Below are 20,503 nucleotides of genomic sequence, written 5' to 3' on the forward strand. Positions count from 1 at the left end.
CTACAAATCAACTCAGACATTTACAAACTTTACTAAACTGTTACAACAGTAAAGCTTTCTGGGCCTGAAGCTACTTTCCTTTCCTTCCCTTCAAGCACAGTAAAATTCTCTTCTTGGTTCTTGGCTGTTATTGTCTATGCACAAAGAACAGACTCTGTGGTACCCAGAACAACAGGGCAAACAGCCATTTCCACTGGAGAACCAAGAAGACTAATCAATTATCAAAATCACATAAAATAACTGATATACAAAGAAAAAGCAGAACGGCTACTAAACCCAGCAACATACCGTTATTCACAACTAGAGGGCAGGCTAATACCACTGGCAAGAAGCACTGCCTGAGATTCTCAAGTGCACAGTGACTACTTTTACATACAACAGTAGGTTAGCTCTGTAACTAAAATAAGCAGTCATCATTAACCAGACCTCTATACCCCTTCCATGAATGACCAACCTGAATAACCAGTGCCATGCTCCTCTCATTCAAGTATGCAACTGGCTTTGGAACAGACAAGACCACCACAAGATCCCAAATAAACCTTGCAATGCTACTCAGCCCCTTCATGATGACAAATGGCTCTTACCACTTTATTGTGCTTCTGAGGTTAGGTTGACTGACGGTGCTGTCATCTATAAATATTGTTGAGCAGGAGCTGTACTTTTTTGTAAGCTGCCCAGGAGAAACCTTAGGAAAAAAGAAAGAGAACAGAAATACATTCAAGGACAGGGGTTTACCTGTGGTTTACCACACTGAATACTGGCCTTACACCTCAAATAGTTACTGCACAGGAGGTCTTTGTAGATGACTGCTCCTGCTAAGCTACTCCATAGCCATCAAGTTCCTGAGGATACCCTTTGTGCAAGATGGGTTTATGAATATCCCTTGTAATATACAACACGATGGTTTTAGGTAAGTAGTCTTCAGAAAAGATAGCTACAGCTAAAGCAGCAAGTCCTTCAATTTTCACAGTTCTCCTCCATGCCGTTCCTGCTGTTCAAGTCTGTCTTCCCTCCCATGATGTACTTTGTTAGATTTCCTTGTGATTCCATCATCATCATCTCCCTGTTTTATATCCTATACCTTTACATCTTCTGGTTATCCAGTATTGTTCCATATAAAGATAGTTTTGCATTTGGGGGTTTGTCTTGTTACATTATAGTTAAAAAAACCCAAATGACCAAACTTTTTTACTCATGTCTTGTTTAGTGTCTGCAACCCAGAAATAAAGTAATACTATGACCCTTACTTTTCACTGTTCAGAGCTAGCATTATGTGCCGTCATCTATCCTAATCCTGTAAATTTTATACTGTAAGCAAGCTTCCTATAGAACACCAAGTCAGGCTTCCCTGAGCATTTTTAGAGAATGCCTTGCGCTAGAGGTAGGACGTCATAACTGGGGGAGGATTTTAATCAAGCAGTTCATGATTTGTTAGTTTTTGCCAGAATCTTTTTAAATCCCTTGTCCAAAACCTTGAAAGTCTTCCAAATGAAGATGCTGGCACCCTTTACCCAGCAATGGCTGCCTGGGAATATTTCTCATTCCAGCTAAAGTTTGCCAGCAAAAACAAAACAATCACATTTCACTGGGTGCTGGCAGACTAAAGCTGGAACTGAAATAGAAAGGAAAGGAATAAAAAATAGAATCCACCTATATAATCATACTACACATAACAGACTTGAAATACCATTATCTTACCAGTAACTTATCAGTAAGCACTTTTGCTAGGCAGTATTTTTTAAGCTTTGCGTTGTTAACTTCCATTTTTAATTTTACTAGTCAATATTTTTTTATGCACTTATTAATGACATTGCACCTTTTTTGTGGGTTGCTTTTCTTTTTTGGTGGGTTTTCTTTTTGCAAAAGAAGTGCCAAAACCAACTAATATTTGCAGAGAAAGCTTAGAGCATGCTCCAGATTTTAAAACTGGTAGATTATCTTTTGTTTATCATGCTGAAGGTGATGTTTGTTCATCATTCTCTCTTCATGCTGGATACATTCCTCACAGTAAGTCCTGCAGTGAAGCTCAAGCCGCAAGTCATTTGAGACTTACCACCTTAGGTGAGAAATTAATCCAGTTTAATTTGCTTTAAGTAGGCAGTTTGACTTGTATTTCTCCTTTACTGTTATGAAATGCTCAAGACTGATACAGCAAAAGAAATGTAGTCCTACTCTTTTGATGTCATTCGTTCTGTGCTCTGTGATACTGTGCCTGATTGTTTCTTACAGACAAAGGTAATTCAGTTTTATCTTGCTGTGGGGAATTTGGAACATGTGTGGGACTATATATGCAGAACTACCACAGCTGTTTCTTGAATTTGTCTTTGTCCCAGTATGCTAACATCACCTATACAGCACACTAAGAATTTGTTTTACTTACATGATTGATGTGGTTACTCTTCCTCTTCTCTCGCACTAGAAAGAGGGAGAAAGAATGTGAACTGAAAGGTTTTTTAAATACAATCCCAGTTTACATTCAATAAAGCCATTCTAGTAACCTAGTCTTCTGAAGTACATGAGGATTAGAAGTTTCAAATTTGACTAGTGTCTGGAAAAGCAGTTTGAGGAGAAAAAAACCTAAGTTTTATCAAGCTAGTTAACTACATGCTACCTCCAACTATCTACGTGTACATGTAAGAACTACTTCTACCCATCCTACTATGGGAAAAATGTCTCGGGTTGGAAGAGATGTGCTGCATCATGAAAAACTGGATGATTTCAGGTAGTTCAAACAGACACTGTTCAACATCCAACAGCAAACACTTCGCAATCAGAAGTAAAAACATCACACACTGAATCTGCCAAAGAGACACAAGAAGGAAGTGAGGTACCCAACATTATATACACGTTATACACATGTATACAAGTGTTTGACACTGTCCCACACGACATCCTTCTCTCTAAATCGGAGAGATATCAATTTGATGGATGGACCACTCGGTGGATAAAGAACTGGCTGGACGGCCGCACACAAAGAGTTGCGGTCAATGGCTCGATGTCCGCTGGAGACCGGTAACGAGTGGTGTCCCTCAGGGATCGGTGTTGGGACCGGTCTTGTTTAACATCTTTGTCGCTGACAGGGACACTGGGATTGAGTGCGCCCTCAGCAAGTTTGCCGATGACACCAAGCTGTGTGGTCCGGTTGATAGGCTGGAGGGAAGGGATGCCATCCAGAGGGACCTTGACACGCTTGTGAGGTGGGCTGATGCCAACCTTATGAAGTTCAAACATGCCAAGTGCAAGGTCCTGCACCTGGGTCGGAGCAATCCCAGGCACAGCTACAGACTGGGCAAAGAAGAGATTCAGAGCGGCCCTGCAGAGAAGGACTTGGGGTTGCTGGTCGAGGAGAAAATGAACATGAGCCGGCAGTGTGCGCTCGCAGCCCAAAAAGCCAACCGTATCCTGGGCTGCATCAAAAGGAGCGTGACCAGCAGGTCGAAGGAGGTGATCCTGCCCCTCTACTCTGCTCTCCTGAGACCTCACCTGGAGTATTGTGTGCAGTTCTGGTGTCCTCAACATAAAAAGGACATGGAACTGCTGGAACAAGTCCAGAGGAGGGCCACGAGGATGATCAGGGGACTGGAGCACCTCCCGTATGAAGACAGGCTGAGGAAGTTGGGGCTGTTCAGCCTGGAGAAGAGAAGGCTGCGTGGAGACCTCATAGCCCCCTTCCAGTATCTGAAGGGGCCTATAGGGATGCTGGGGAGGGACTCTTTGTCAGGGACTGTAGTGACAGGACAAGGGGTAACGGGTTCAAACTTAAACAGGGGAAGTTTAGATTGGATATAAGGAAGAAATTCTTTACTGTAAGGGTGGTGAGACACTGGAATGGGTTGCCCAGGGAGGCTGTGTGTGCTCCATCCCTGGTGGTGTTCAAGGCCAGGTTGGATGAAGCCTTGTGTGGGATGGTTTAGTGTGAGGTGTCCCTGCCCATGGCAGGGGGGTTGGAACTGGATGATCTTGAGGTCCTTTCCAATCCTAACCATTCTGTAACTCTGTGATTCTGTAAGTAGTGTTGTGCTTCTGTGATGGCTACCCAGCTATTGAGGGATCGCTGCCAGGCTAGCGATGTGCCCTTGCAGACACAACGTTCACCATGCTGGCAATAGGGGATGAGGCCGGTGGGCTGGACAAACCCCTTTCCTGGGCACTTATGTCCAGAAACCCCTGAAACAAGAGCCATGGGATGGAACCATGGAAAGGCAGCGGGGACAGCAGACTATTCTATGATTCTATGATTCTATGTTCTCACTCCTCCTATTACACAGCAAAGGGTAAAAACCTATTTCATTCTACAGAAGACACTGGCACAAGCTATGCCTATTCATCATCTAGACACAACCATGTTATCTGGTAATGGTAAACTGTGTCAGCTTTTCAAAAAGACTGTAAGGTGTAACTTCCAGCTGTAACAGCAGAAGTAAAACAGTGCTGTTAAAGGAGAGCTGAAAGTTGCATACATGCAGAAAGCTATACAAATGTGACCAGCCTGGACAGGTGACTGCTCTGAAGTTTTGATCTCAGATCATTACCACTTGTTAGCAGGAGACGTTCTCTTACATACTTATGAAAATTAACTATTGGAACAGGGTATCCAAAATTCTTCTTTTTGTATAAATGAAAACTCATAATCCTGGTAACCCCTCAGTGAGAGGGAACTTACCTATATTAATTCTACTACTTCTATGGAAGGTTAACTAGAGAAGATTCAGTGAAATTTGACAACAAATTGTTCTGCCTGACTTGTTCATAAACATAACCTGTAAAAATCAATTCATCCAACTAACACAAGCTTCAGAGAACAGTTTAATAGATACCATCTCACCTAGCAGACCATTTTTCTACATGAACACAAGTGCACACATTCCAGTGCACTACATCTGAAGAATACTAAATCATGTTTAGAAGCACTACTACCCCCAACAAGGATGTGCATGTAGTTTGAATGTTATTTGCAGTGAGGCTGAAAGGCTGCACTGTAAAGCTGCACTACAACGCTCAACAACTATGTCAACTTGCTAACTGCAACTTAAACAGGGCTCATCGTGTTTGAAATGTACATGTCAGATTCTCTGCCTGTTTGAAGATGGACCTTAGAGGCCTCGTGGAAAGAGGCCTAAAATTTCCTTGATACCACTGCTTCTGGAGAATCATGCTAGTGCTTGTTTCCACTGCTCACGGATTATCTGAGCATTGTGAACTTGATACCACTGACAATTTTACTACTTGCCATAAGACTGAAGAGCAGGACTGCAACTGACAGACCTGTCAAAATGATTCTGTTTTTCTGGGGCAAAGCTATGCCAAGGTGGAAGATGCTCTGCAGCTTTCCACAACACGACCAATCTCAAATGCAGCACTGTCTTAGAAAAACAGCTTAGAAAAACTTCTTCAAGAACCAATTGTAGAAGGACCAGAAGCATTTTAAATAATAATCTTAAACTCTTTTTCAACTGCAACTTCAAAATTTACTATTGTCACAACTGTTTTTTACTTGTGCAGTACAGAAATGCCTCCACTTCTTAACAGCACTTTGGACTATGCAAGCTATAGTGATCAGTTCAACATTTACTTTTATCAAGTAAACAAGAGAACTGCAAAGAAACTGAAAATCCCAACACATCCATGTCATTAAAACCAAGATTCAAGAATAATTCTGCTAACGGGAACTGTTCAAATGGTTTAAAACAACATAGTCAAAAGCAACTAATACCGACCGATGGCTTAGGCTTATTATTCCTTACAGAAAACTGTCCTTTGATTATTTTTATATATATATATATAAATAAATTATATATAATTATATATATATATATAGAATTTAAAGCTTGAAGCTTGAATTACACTGGTGAAGAAAGCCTTGGTCCTTCAGACTGCTAGGATCCAGACTCTGAAATCTCCTGATATTTAAGTGTTCAGAAGAACAAGTGACTGTGAGTGTTGAGTAAAGCAGCCTACAAACATATTGCTGTGTAAACACACAAATTATTAATCCCTATGCCTTGAATGAACTGAAGTAATGTAAGTGTTGGAGCTGTATAATTAAAAGAAACAGTTATTTTGCCAGGTTTTCTCCTGCCTTTTTTTAAATTGGAAAAAGCTTACCATCTGTTTGAGACTTGCTCAGGAAAATTGTGCTTGCTCTGGGATGATCAGATGGATTAGATTCCAAGGCTAAATCTGAAACAGAAAGGACAAAAGAACAGAGAGACCTTTAACAGATGATTACAGCAAGGTTTCCCACCCAGCCCTAAAGTGCTCAAGCACAGTGATGGAGACAAGACCAGAAACACTCAGAATGAACTGTCTCTCTAAAGAGAAACCTTACTTTTGTCATGATAAATAAAAATCTGACATTTCCCCCTCTGAATAAAAAACCCTGTGGGCTCACAGTCCTACTGCCATGAAGCTGTGAAGCATCCCATGGTTTCCATCATAACAAAATCTGTAAAGAAAGACTGCAGAAAACAACATACATCTTCAAAAGTCAGTATGCACCCCTCTATGCTAGCGTGATTGAGTGTGGAGCCTATGCTCAGTAGAGGGCAGAAAGCGAGAACTTTATCAAGAGCATAATTTCAGGGGGAGGGAAAAAGAAGACACTGCTGATCTTTCACTCTGTGCTTTAAGTACCCAACATGGATGGAAACAATCTCTGTGGTCTTATAAAAGAACTTAAAAAGTAACTTCTACAGCACTGATAAATATCAAAACATGGATCTTGCACTATTCTGTTCTTCTGGCTTTTCACGTAAACCCCTGTACAGCTAATATATCACTCTGAAGAACAAAATGATTGCTTTAATCCTTTGCTACAATGACAAAGTACAGTGCTACTGTACACAATGTAATGTCATCACAGGCTACAGTGATGACATTACATGAGGAAATGTTAACTCCCTTAGACTGAGATGGGAGTGAGCACTAAAAAGTTTGTTAATGAAACTGTAAACATCATGATGAAATCTTGAGCTGCATTTTGACAGAAGAAACGGCTGTTCTGAGGAAGTCATGCTATAGACACACTGACTTATTTGAACACATCAACAGAATAATCAAGTCCTGTGACACTGCACATCCTGGAAAGGGCAAATTCACATCCATTTATGTTGAACTACATGATCTTAAGGTCCTTCCCAACCCTAACCATTCTATGATTTGTCGTTCTCATCTTCCTGTGTGTTACTTAAGCCACGCTGGCCATAAAAGCATGCAAGGTCACAAACTTGCACGTATGCCAGTGCTTTTGCCAAACCCTCAAAAATCATCTCAGAATCACCATCAACTTTTAATAATTAAAAAAAATAATCTTAGAGAGGATTTTATGCACTCAACCAACAGAAGCAATTAAATAGTAGCCACAGCATGCACAAACTCTTGGTGCTGGAAGTCTTAACCAAGTGAGTTTTGTGGTACTGCACCTAACACACAGCACAGCCATAGCCCTTGTGCATCAGCAAGTGAACGTAAATGCAAAAGTACGTGTGTCCCCAAGACTTCTCATTTCAGATTCCCACCAGAGTAAAACACTGGTACCCAGACCTCTACGTTTTCCAAGTACTTACGACATCACTGATCTCAGTGCAGCAGTATTGCTCTGACACTGGTCCAGAATGCAGACCATTGTGATTTTGGATCTCTACTGTGTAAGTAAGGTAGCCAATGTCTATTTAGGAACACAAATACTGTTCAACCAGGAATTTCCTCAAAAAGCAGACCACCTCAGGCAGTTTTTAGAAGCTAACTTACAAAACCAGTATTCCTATTTTCAACATAATGTGCTCATCCATTGCACAAAGTGAACAGATTCTTGAATTTAATCACGTAGTTAGAATGTAAGAAGTCCTGGTTTAGAAGCCCAAGAACAGAATCTGCCTCACAGCTAATACCTGAAGTACTACTAATACACATTTGATTCTCTGGAGAGAAAAAAATGAAGAAATCCAGCACACAATGGTTTGCCATAGCGGCACATTTAACCGCTGCTTGCAATGTCTCAACAACATAGAGTAACTGCTGTTTAAAATTTGTCCACAATGTTGACAAGTTTCTCATGCTGATTTAACAAATCACTCTTAAGACACAATACAGAGACCAACTGTAGTTCCTAATGCTAACACTCTATTTAAAACAAATAAAGAAACCCCAACAAACTTTGGCACAGACCAGGCAATCACTAATAATGGCAAATATTAATCAACTTTCTAGATTTGAGAAAGGAGTGATTCAGAAACTGAAGTATTTTGCTCGTCTACCGGATAAGTATCATCAGCAGGCAGAACAAGACTGCAATATGCAGATTTCAAATACAGATGATTATTAGCACATTTATATGCAAACAGAGCAAACAATTCAGGATTTATTTATTTACAGTTCAGCAGCTACTTTGAGAATAACTGGATGTTAGGTTAGAAAGGACCTCAGTTGGTCTCCAGTTCAACCTCTTGCTTAAAATAGGGTCAGCTACAAAGTAGAACTAGGCTGCTGAAGGCTTTACCCCGTTGAGTTTAGTAAGCCTCCAACGAGGGTCCACACAGCCCAGATCACCTTTCCCACCAATGGGTACTAATGCCTACAGAGCTATGGGACTCACTATGGAATGACAGGGAAGAGCAAGTAGGATTGTTATGAGACTTGTGTGATATTCAGGGGAAGCCAGCAAGGAAGATTAGGAAGGAAGAGGCACAGGAGAACAGAGGAAAAAGGACTACTGAATTCAGTAACTCTTAACACAGGACTTCGTGTTCCTCCAAGACACTGCACAGCCCCCAGTACAAAACCCCACAAGTGATCGAGACCAACTGTATGTTTCTTAACCCAGAATCATGTGGCATTAGCAGAAGCAGTACATCTGCTTTTGTCTTGCAAGAAACTGAAGAAAAGAAAGATGCATTTAGCAGAGCACCTCCCTGTAGCTTTCACCTTCTAAGCAGCCAGAGAATTTTAACCACCCTTTCTGCCCTGTTCTCACTGGACAATGCTTTTTTCCAAGTGGTGGAGAAATCAGTTGTATGATTTGCTCTTCCTAAACTGTCAGTGCTGCCCATGGAATACGCAAAAGCAACAGCAATACAGCTGATGAAGGAAGCATAAAGCAAGAGGCAGACAAGAACATGAGAAGACGCAAAATGCAATGGGAAACTCGGCAAAAGAAAACCCAGAGATAAATCTGCCTGCAAAGAATTTGACTCACAACCAAGTGTAACTCCTAATACTTCACTGTTGTAGCACTTACAATCCAAACCCAAGGTATCTAGCCCTGAAAATAATGGTAAGTCTTGATTACGAGCTACGTCAGAAGAAACATGACAGAAAGATCAAGCTACGCATAAAGTCAGCAGAGAAAGAAAGCAGCACGGTATGCCCCAGGATGAACAGAAGTAATGGGAATTAAAACATGAAGAATCAGGAATGAGAGAAGCAACAGGATGATACAAAAAGCAAAAGAAAACAAGACCAAAACATTTTCTTTCCAGAGCCTATCAACTCAGTAGAAGTCAAAACACATTTTCTGTCAGAGACTCAGTGATAGTGAGGCGAGAAAGGAAGATTCCCACCAGAAACTGAGTCTATGGGAGCAGCACAGTAATGTTGCTGTGGTACAATGGCCCCCCTGCTCACTCTGAGAGGTGTGTATTAACATCAGCTTTCCCCCTTATTTCCTTGCATCTCTCAGTACCATGGTACTACCAAGCTTCACGATCAACCCCGTCTCCAGCCAGAGCCTGACGTTACTTCCCTCTCTCACCACTCTGGTTCTCAAGAATGCCTTGCAGCTTGCTTGCCCTTCAGACAATCTCAGCTACCTCTGCTGCTGCTGTGTGCTCCATGCGCTGATGAGAGCACACAGTTCCCCACGGGGCAGATCATATTACTTTGAAAAGCAAACCTATGCTCCTGGCTCAAGATCTTATGTCCTTTCCTCAACACAAGATCTGCATAAAGACTTTACTTTTACTCATCTGTGCAATGTCAGACACGTGTAGGTTTTAGGAATTTATAATGTTAGCTGCTTATCTGCTGTTTTACACATCTCCATGGGTGATTTCTATTAAGAACACATTTTACACACTGCATCATGCTACATATATTGTCTCATTAATAAAGCTGACAAAGACGTCGCTGTTATTAAATAGCAGCCCTTTGACAATCTCACTACTTTAGAACACTAAAATACTGCACTTCTTTAATAGGTTTAGCTCCATCCTCTGCTTTACCAGCCAGCAGTAACGTTTTGATACAGCATATATTTAAAGCATTAAATCATAATATCATCTCTTCCTGTAAACAGAGTTCCCTTGCTCAGTGGGATACTAGCTTTCATTAATGTCTGAGCTTCCCTCATATTTCATTACTTTCCAGTGTGAAAGATGCGAGTTACTTAACACTCCCAATAAAGATTAAAAAAGTAATGAAACAAATGAGACTAACAAATTTGCCAACACATTTCAGAAAATCGGTTACTCCTAACAATACCTTCTTACAAAATCATTTGTCCTTTAAATTGTTATTCTATTTCTATCCCCCCTAAACATCCCCAAAAGTTACAATTCTGGTTTCTGAATTCAACCAGCTGCCTCGAACTCACCACAGAGCCCACCACACAGAGGTTGTTTTCCATTTGCCTTCTCCCGTTATGTCCTCAGCTACACATGGGTTACTCTGCCCTTTAAATGTTCCACTGGCGACTCCTGCCCCAAATTTGGACAGAATGAAAGCACTCTGATCTCCCGATTATTTGTCTTCAACAAAATACATCTCTCTTCCGGTATGGGATGGACTCAGAAGATACAAAACTTGCTCTGTTTTCATACCTAATACAAGCAAATCTGAATACATAAAGGACTGGATCTGTTGCATAACAAAGTGCTTTCAAACACAACCGGTTCTCAGAAAGGAACTCATTTTAAGGGAAAACCTTGGTGAAAACAATCTCAACCAACACTTGCATGTGCACAGGTCCCTTAAAAACGCTCCTAAGTCCCCAGAGGAAATCAAGTCTATTTAAAAAGCAAACAACGAAAACCAACCCACACAGTTGGCCTTTGTTCACAGAAAGGTAGAATTGTTGAGCCTGGAAGAGACCTCTTGCGACTAGCCAAGTCCGACCCCCTGCTCCAGCGGGGTCTGTCCAGAACTGTGCCAGTCAGGTTTTGGACATCTCCACAAACAGAGACTTCACAACCTCCCTGGGCAACCTGTGCCGGTATTTGACCTCCCTCATTGTTAAGTGATTACTTTTAAAGATCCTGACTTCACACAATACACAGAAGAATTTTGTTAAGCCATTTAAAATCTGACAGTTGTTCTTTATGGCACTACTATGATAACAGCGGTACCATTATCAATACTCGGCATGTATCTATGTGCACTGTGATGTTTTAGAAGGCTGCAGAACTTACTTCGGTATACAACAAGCTTTCTTAATTAAGAAGGACTTATTTGTCCTTTTACACCACACTCCTTAGTTGGAGTGCTTCAACAAGAAGCTGACACAATAAGCATTTCAAATTCGCTATTAAAATCAGAAAAACTTAGAAAACAAAAGCGCAGACCATCTGGTTAAATACTGTGGGCTAGCCAGGGTTTCGGTTATCTATTAAGTTATGTGGTTTAAAAAAATCAATACAGGATCCTGCATTTCTTAAAGCGGAAGAGGATCCACACTGCTATCATCGGCCTCCACAGCAAATCCCTCAGTTCAAAGCCCCTGTTGGGGAAACATGATGGAGAAATCTGTTCCACCATACACAATACCTAGTTTCCCTGGGTCTGAAGGAAGCTGAGTACACTTACATGTGTTTCACGATGTACCCACCAGGGTTATAACCACTTCTAGAGGTTTTAGCCAGGCAGAACAGCAGGACGTCAGGAGTGCCCCAAATTTCACAGTGAAAGCAGAACCAGTTAAAAGGGAAGAAAACTAGATGCTCCTGGGATTTTATCTCGGAGCTGGAAGGAAAACAGTAGTTCACAAGGTAGATCTTAGAAGTTACTGATATTTTGCTTGAGATGTGTTTCTTTACTTCATTTAATGTAGGCCCATTCAAAAAGACAATGAGAAAGAATTAGCTACATGCTGTCTGGTTTTTATTCCCCATACAGACCTTAACACGCAACACGATTCACTACCATCAGAAGCTAAAAGTAGAACACCACTGCTCTAATTTTTTAATTGATATGCCAAACCAAAGATTTCTAACTGTACACATGAAAGATCAAACAAGTTTTATAATCCTAGATTCATGCTGATAACTGCAAGTTATCCCCGTAACAACTCACACACTCTTTGCACATAGTGTCTGCAGGTAGCCAGAACAAGGTGCACTGTACTATGTGCTAAGCGTCGTATGCCACCTGATGGGACAGGCACGTGTTTTTTCTCCCCTTCCAATTGCTCATGTTAATGCAAACTTCAAATGAAATTTAGGCTTTTGGGAAAGTAACAGCGCCATCAAGTTTTGTGCCCATTTAGGCAGAAGCTCAGTCACTCTTCGCAGCAGCTTTGTGGAATCCCAGCTTACCTGCAGCTTGTTCTATAAAAGAAAAACAAATATCTGCATAACAAAACATGTCCAACAGTTTTAGAGAAAAGCTTTTCTTGGTCTTTGAAAGAAGCTGGCATTCAGCAGTTTATTATCTGAGTCTGGCTGACATGTTTGGTAACAAGCCAGTGTTACTTTTCTCACTGGAATAAACCCCAACAACCATGTTTGATTACTCCAATGACTCGAGATCCTTGCAGAACTCCACGCAGAAGCAAAGCTGTGCTATACACACACAGCTCATCAAACACTGCAGAGCACTACCTCAACAGCTTACACGAAAATCCCCCTGTCAAGCAGGTAAACCTGATATTTGCATGACCTGCAAGTATGATCTTCAATTTTATCCATCTGGCTTTACAACATATTTAAACAAATAGCACCAAGCTTTTAAAGTTAGCTGCATCCTCATCTGTCCCTTCAAGTCAAAACATCCAGAGTTTTCTTCTGGAAACACTACTTTCTGGTGAGTGAAATAAAAGTGCACATTCAAACTTCAGCTGTAACGAAGAAAAAATAAACAGATGTAGAAATCTCAACATGACCTTGTTGGCAAGGATCTACAGATCCAGCATATGGATTCTTAATGTTAAGTAGGATTTTCCTCCTGCCTCCCAGAATCACTTCTTCCTATATACGTGGAAGAAACATTGTCAGAAACCTCACTTTAATGTGTGATGTGAATTTGGGAGGAGCAGGTTTTTGTGTTTTGCTGGCTCGTGCAAGAGTTCATTCCCCTGTTAGTCAGCTTTTCAGTATGACCTCACCACACTGATCACACTTGAGAGAACAGATACTCCGAGCCACAAAACTGCTGTTGCTTTACAGCTACCCTGACTGGTTGGAGGGAAAAGAGAAAGTGTCCTGAAGAAAGCCTGACAAAGAAAGGATCCTAGAGGTTAATTACATGGAAACCGCTTAATAAAAAAACCTCAGGATGGAAATTAATTCAGTGTCTTAGTTCCATAGGTTTCATCAAAACCCTCACGTTCAACGCTGCTTAATAACTGCAGTATACAGGCAACTTGAAGCTTGCCCCTTTCAGCATGGCACAGCCTCTAGAGACGGGGGCTGGAAAAAGAAAAGAAGGTGCAAAAAGCTTCTTGAAGTTATTCTAGGCACTAGTCTGAGCCTGTTCAGGTAAACCTCACTTATTTCAGTCTCTGTTAACCTTCCTCTTCAAAGCCTCCTTCCACTTGTTTTCCCATCTAACCTCTGTGTGATGACCACATCCCACTCAGCACCTCTCCTGATCCCATTTGCCATTCCCTCTCATTCCTGATTGTCTTTCCCCTTGTTCTCTACCCCCCTGCCCACCCTCTAGTTCTCCAGGTGAAGGTACAGATTCATTTTGTCCCACCAGTTCAGCAGGCCAACAATCTTCCCCTTGGTTCATGTAAATCAGGCAAAGCCCTGCTTAAAATTGTGAACTCAGTAAACAACAGTGGTGGAGGGAGATGTTTTCAAGTACAAGTGAGAAAAGTCTGCCAAGCAAGGCCGTGCTCTAGTTTTATCCAAGGATCAAAGCATTTACTAAAAGTTAAATCTATGTTTAAACACAGGGATAGACAAGAAAGTGTCAACCAAAAGAAGCTCTCCCCCAAACAACCAGGAACAGAGTATCACAGGAAAAAAACAAGGACAAGATTAGCAGACACACACTTCAGGGGGGGAACATGAGAACAACAAAAAAGAACCCACACCAGCAACCAGCACACCCCAAATAGCATGCTAAGATCAAAGAGTTGCCATTTCTAAAACTAGATAGGAAAGCCTTTTGGTCAGTTCAAACTGCTACCGACTGCTGCTTGCCCCCTGGAAGAAGGAACAGTTACTGCACAGCTGACCAGTCAACCATCAGCTTCAGGTTCATTTCAGCTTTTAACATTAGCACTATACATGAACCTACATGGGGAAAAACTATCATTTTCAAAGTTATATTTATTCCCGCTTACATAATACAACTTGGCTTAGCACATTGTACCACAAGTACAGGCTTATTTCTCATTCTGGAAAAGCGTGCATTGACCAGGTTATGGCTCCGGATCTTGAGAACCATAAAATACAAAGTCACCCTTTAAATTCTGTCTTAGCAGTGGATCTGGCAATCCCTTCACATTTGAATTAACTTGTGTTGAAACATTACACTTTCACAGTGTGTTTTATCTCCACTTCACTTACCACCTTTTTTGTCATACATAAATACCACTTCATAACCTCCCCACTTTAAGGTAGTGAGATTTTTCTGGTTTAATTCTGATCTGATACAGACAATACAAGTGGTGCTGACTGGAAAGCAGTGCCTGTTAAGTAGTGTGCTGGAGAAGCTACAGCATAATCCTCATTTAAGAGCGTAGACCTGCAAGGACTACATTCCGCTTGCTAAGAAAAAGCAAGACAAAACATTACAAAACAAAAAGTCCAAGGCTCAGTTGCTAACTTCTGCATTCCTGACTCAACCAAAACACTCAATTTTAGCAAAACAAGTGCAAAAGCATTAAGACTGACTTAAGAACAACAAACAAAGATAAAAATTTAAGGAATGAAGCATCTCCATCGCATTTGAATGCTAGCTTTCTGATATATTTAGCTGTGTTCTTAGAAACTCCCAGAACTGAGCGAGCAGCATTGAACAAAAATAGCCAAGATGATTTTGACTTTTTTTCCCTGTAGCTTTCTCTCTTTTCCCCCTGCCAAAGCACTCAAGAAAAGGCCAGTCAGTAGGTTCCCAGCCCTACATTATGGACAAGACTGGTATTTTAGCTAACTTATGATATTATATACTAGTAAGTTACAGAAGTAATAGTTATCCCTCAAATGAAACTGCTGGACTACTTAACACTAATGCAGGCAGCTTGCACAGTTTGGGTATGCTGACAGCTTTTACATCCCAGAATTACGAGGGATAAGTTTAGCTATCCGGTATATGCAAGGACTGCATTTACAGCTTTATTATTTTCACAGAAGGTCTTAAATTAAACAGATAGCAGTATCACCTAAAACCTCATCACAATATCTGTTTCATAACATTCCATTCCAGGCTTTGCAAATAATGCTTCTTACGTTTTGAAGTTAACTGCTTCCATCCTACTGAAGTAGAGCTTTGTAACATTCAAAAATGAACACAAGAAGAAGTTTTACTCCTAATATTAACCATATGGAATTGGATTTTCATAAAGATATCAAGCTTGGATACTTTCTGCAGCTCTAAATAGTCATCTCAATTGGATAACTGTAGACAAATGGCATCAATCATCTGTAGCAGATCTCCTTCTGAGCCATGCAACAGTGAACCACGTACCACTGTAAAAGCGATCTTTAACATCATCTAAAACACGTACTACTTACGCAGTTCTAATTTTAGGATTACCTCCTGCCTCAAGACTAAAGTTTCCATAGCCACAAAAGTAAAACCTGTGACAGACAGCTACTATCTTCCTCTTGGACTATGCACCATCATTCACGTCTGCAAATTCAAAGTATGAAATACTTCCCTACTTCAAGGCCAGTCCCGAAATCTGGATAAACTCGCAGTTAAGCCTGGTTACTCAACGCTACTGATGTGACCACGTACGAAAGATTCACACAAATACAACCCTTATTCCTGAGCCGATGTATTTAGCTGGGGCATTTTTTCTTGAGGTATCAGAATTTTCAGAGCTCAGCTCCTCCTCCCTTAACAAGCATGGGAGAGCTGAGAGATTTCTGTAACATCTCACAGAAATACAGTTTTATTTCTCCTAGACGGCAAATACAATTTCTCCTACTGCTGTACTGCACAGCTGTCTCAAAGCAGATCCAAAGGGCTGAGCGTTCCGTCTCGTTTCTCTAACAGCTGTACCAGATGGTGCTGCGCAGAGCCTTGCAAGTTTAGTAACTCCATTTCTGAAGGGTTCCTCATTCCTTGGCAGCCAGTTTCTCCCTGATAAGAAAAATCTTTTTCCTAAGTTCAAGATGAGCATGGAGGGCCCATGTATCCTTACTGTATATCTTACATCTTACTTGTACATTAAAGATGTCAGACAGGCTATCTTTTTTCGACTGAATACATTTCATACAGGTGTGGTTATAATTATGAAAACGAATAGCAAGAAACTTGTTAATTAAACCGAGTTTTGAATATCATAAGCTATTACACTGTGCTGTGCGCTTATGGCATCGTGTGCATACATACAGACAGACGGGAGCACCACAAACCTGTTACATGCTGTCCCTGTAACTATCACTGCGGCACAACCCTGCCAGCTCTTCAGAGGCATGTCTCAAAAGGAGATGCGTTACGGAGCAAGTCCGTGTGACACCACTGCTCCAGGTAGAACTGGAAGGAATCTGAACACGGACCTTCCCATGAGCTCAAGGAAAACAAACTGGGAACACCGAGAGCCGCACCACAAGGAATGTCGGTGTAATGAGTCCACAGCTAAAACCGAGCACTCCGCACAGCTAGATTACAAATTACCCACGTCCAGCCACAATGATGTCATATGAACACAATCTCTGTAACTCTTAATGCCCTTACTCCCCACACACCCTCTTCCTTCCTCCTGTTCAACAGAGGCTGGAAACGCAGCAGCTTTTGCTAACTGCCTGAGCGTTACGACTGAGTCACGACCGCACAGTTAAGGAGTAACAAGCAGCCAGACTCCCACCTCAGCCTGGAGCACAAGGGGCTCTGCCATGGCTCTTTCGGGTTCCCCGCGGGCCGGGTGCAACCAGCGGGGCAGCCAGGGACGCGGCACTGCAGCACCGGGCAGGGGGAACCGGCCGCTGCTCCGCCGGGTTACTCGTTCAGCGGCCGCGCCGCGCACTTCGGGCAGAGCCCCCGGACGCGGGGCCGGTTTACACCGCCGGCGGCACTCGGCGGCGCGCCCGCAGGAAACCCCGGCGCTGTCAGCGCGGTGACAGCCGCGGGGAACTTTGCTTGGGGCGCGGCGCGGGCCGGCGGGCGGCAGGGCCGCTCCCCCGCGGGGGGCTCACCGGACCGCACGCTCCCCCCCCCGCCACCGGGACAAAGGGGGCGCGCCCCGGGCCGGGAGCCGCCGCGCCCCAGGGGCACCACGGGGACAGCCGCCGGCGGGGCAGGGATGCAGTGCCCGGCGCTGCCCGCCCGCCGGGCCCCACCGCTCACCATCCGGGAACTCCCGGTCGCTGATGTGCTGGAGGTGGGGGCCTCCGCCGCCGGGATCCGAGTCGCCGGACTCGGCCTCCGCCGATCCCGAGCCGCCGCCGCCGCCCGCCGCCGCCGCCGCCGCCGCCTGGTAGACGTCCGCCCAGCGCTCGGGCCCAGGCGCTGCCCCGCCGCCGCGGGCCCGGCCGAGCTTGGGGCTGGCGTCCGGGGATACGCAGCAGGTGACGGTGTTGCCCATGGAGCTCGGAGCTCCCCCGCCGGGCCCCGGCTGCGCGGCTCCCGGGCTGTGGCGGGGGAGGGGGAGCCGAGGCGCCGGGAGGGCGGAGGTTGGGAGGGCCGAGGGCGGGGCGGGCTCAGCTCCGCATCACCGCCGCCTCCGCCCGCCCCGACGGCCGCGCGAGCCCCCCGCCACCGCCTCCGCGCGGCGACCGACGGACCCCTCCTGACCGGCCACCTTCCCCCGGGCGGGGGGGGGCACGGAGGAGACCGGGGGTGAGGCCCGGCCCAGCCCCGCCTCACTCCCACCCAATCACCTCCTTCCGCGGCACCGCGTGACGCCGCTCCGCCAATGGGAGCGGCTTTCGTCACGCCGCCGCCGCCGCCGCCGCCTCGCCCTGCCGGGCCTGCCCCCCTCCTGTCCCACACGCGCACGCACAAGCGGAGCGCCCGCAGCAGCCCCGCTCAGGCCACGCCCTCCTCGACACGCCCCCTGATGTAACCACGCCCCCCCAATGACCACGCCCCCTCTCTCAGTCCCCGCGCGTCTGGGTCGGTCCGGCCGGGCGTCCACGTGGTGCAGCTGCAGCGTTAAAGTATAGTCATGCTATGACAACAATAGAATGGAATCATAGAATGGTTTGGGTTGGAAAGGACCCTAAGATCATCCAGCTCCAACCCCCTGCCATGGGCAGGGACACCTCACACTAAACCATGTCACTCTGTGAAGTCGTTAAGAAATAATAATAAAAAGCAATAATATGGTATAATAAACCAGACACATGTATAAATAAATAATAATAATAGCAATACCCTGCCTGCATGCTGTGTGCTGCCTCTACAGTGCTTCTATACATCAGTCCAGGGAGGCATTGTCTCAGGATGTGGCTGCTTATTGCAGGGGGCTTGCACTAGATGAGCTTTGAAGGTCCCTTCCAAACTGTTGTATGATTCTGTGATTCCATGACTTCAACGTCCCTCAAAGCGGTTGAGCATAAGCAATGCTGCTCACTTATGGCTTACGTTTGCTGCTCTGTGTGTTACCTGCATGCAGCCTGGGGATGAAACATTACACGTGGCCACTGGGATTCCCGGGACTGTATGGAGAGCCTCCAGCACTGCTGCGTTTTTGCTTGGTGAGTCTTGGCTACCTGAGAGCTGCTCAGAGGACTGGAATGCTCAAATACACTCCAGGGAAGACAGATTAGAGGGCAAGATACCCACAGGAGTCAGAGGCCCTGATAAACACGAACATAGGTCATTCTGCAATGGATCACCTCACTATCACTACAGAAATTTAACTCTGGCCCCTGATAAGAAGAATGGCTCTGCAGAAGACTTCAGAACACACAAAGTACTACAAAACGCTGCTATCATGCTGGCAGCTATTCCAGAGATAGGCAGGCTCAGGGTTTTGCTCCATTTGTAGGAAAATCCTAACACTGGCTCTGTCACATGACTGTGGACGCAGTTTTCAGACAAAACCATGGGTGGTTTCTTTGAAGGGAGGCAGTCATAGGTGCTGCATTTCAAGAATCTGTGCAGCTTAATCCCAGGCACAATAAAGGGGGGAACTAAATGATTTATAATCTTCCATGAGGATTACTCCTTCAGACGGGTGAATTATACTTTCCCACTTCTGGCAAGTTCTCTAAACTGCGTTAGCTAAGCCTCTCTACACACTGCTGACAGTCTGTAAAGCCTTGTTACTCCAGAGAAATCTGACCTCGCTGTGGATTACACGAGGGCCTCAGGAGATTTGCTTTCAGTGCTTTTTGAACCACTTCAGCCCAGCTTCCCTCCGCAGCCTCTGTACTATGTGTGGAACAAAGCTGTAGGACAGCGGGCCCTATTCCCAGGTATAGGAAGGACAGGACTTAACCATTGAGTGAGACAGGAGACTTGCTTGAGTCAGGGGGGGAGAAAAGAGGCTTCATGCCAAACAGCCATGCAGAAGCTGGTGTTTTCTTCCCTCTGGCACTGCATCCGCTGATGTTTGGTGAGGATGGTGGGGAAGAGAAGAAAGGTGAAGAGTCAGTGTGGTTTAGTGAAGTAATTAATTCTCAAGCAGGAATAAGAGCTGGCTTGCATGGCACTATTTAATATAAACTGGGGTAATTTACCCTCTTGCCAGAAAAGCAGTTCCCTTACTTGTTTCACATGGCTGGCTCTATGTTAAGAGTGGCAGTGCCTGAGCAAGCTGCACTCCTGCTGTACTCCGACCTTGTCCAGTGGCTCAATGCCGGCAGAGGAGAGCCTGCTCCATGTGGAGTGGTGACAGGAATCACAGGCAAATCCACACATCTCAGCCACGCAGCCATGATGCTGAGCATCCCATTCCTTAAACTGTGTCCATCCTGTTCCCTGCAGCTGCACCAGCACATGCGATGGTGCTGCCTGTCTGTGGTGGAGCTGGGGCCTCTGCTAAGCCTGTGCTTTGGAGCGGCCTCAGGGAGCCCATTGCCAAAGCTGCGGTTTTGGGCAGTGGAAAATCCTTGTTCAAGGGTGCAGAAGCAGTGAGCATGAGTGGCTCACCAGGCAGCTGAGGGCCAGGGCCTGGCCATAGAGGGCAGCAGCCAAAACCCCACGTAATTGTCCCGATAGATGAAAAATG

General features: G+C 44.4%; 1 protein-coding gene across 1 annotated transcript in view; it reads right to left on the minus strand.

Annotated features, from left to right (window-relative positions):
* Positions 1 to 18,161, minus strand: part of CCNYL1 (cyclin Y like 1) — a 32,686-nt gene extending 14,525 nt beyond the window's left edge. Inside the window, exons 1-4 of the mRNA XM_065670101.1 lie at positions 17,674 to 18,161; positions 6,106 to 6,180; positions 2,381 to 2,415; positions 585 to 685 (exon numbers count right to left, since the gene is read on the minus strand). Coding sequence (XP_065526173.1) covers positions 585 to 685; positions 2,381 to 2,415; positions 6,106 to 6,180; positions 17,674 to 17,911 — 449 coding nt within the window. The 5' untranslated portion in view covers positions 17,912 to 18,161. The remainder of the gene's footprint in view (positions 1 to 584; positions 686 to 2,380; positions 2,416 to 6,105; positions 6,181 to 17,673) is intronic.
* Between the last annotated feature and the right edge of the window lie 2,342 nt (positions 18,162 to 20,503).

Source organism: Lathamus discolor, chromosome 3 (genome assembly GCF_037157495.1).
Source record: "Lathamus discolor isolate bLatDis1 chromosome 3, bLatDis1.hap1, whole genome shotgun sequence".
Lineage (NCBI taxonomy): Eukaryota > Metazoa > Chordata > Aves > Psittaciformes > Psittacidae > Lathamus > Lathamus discolor.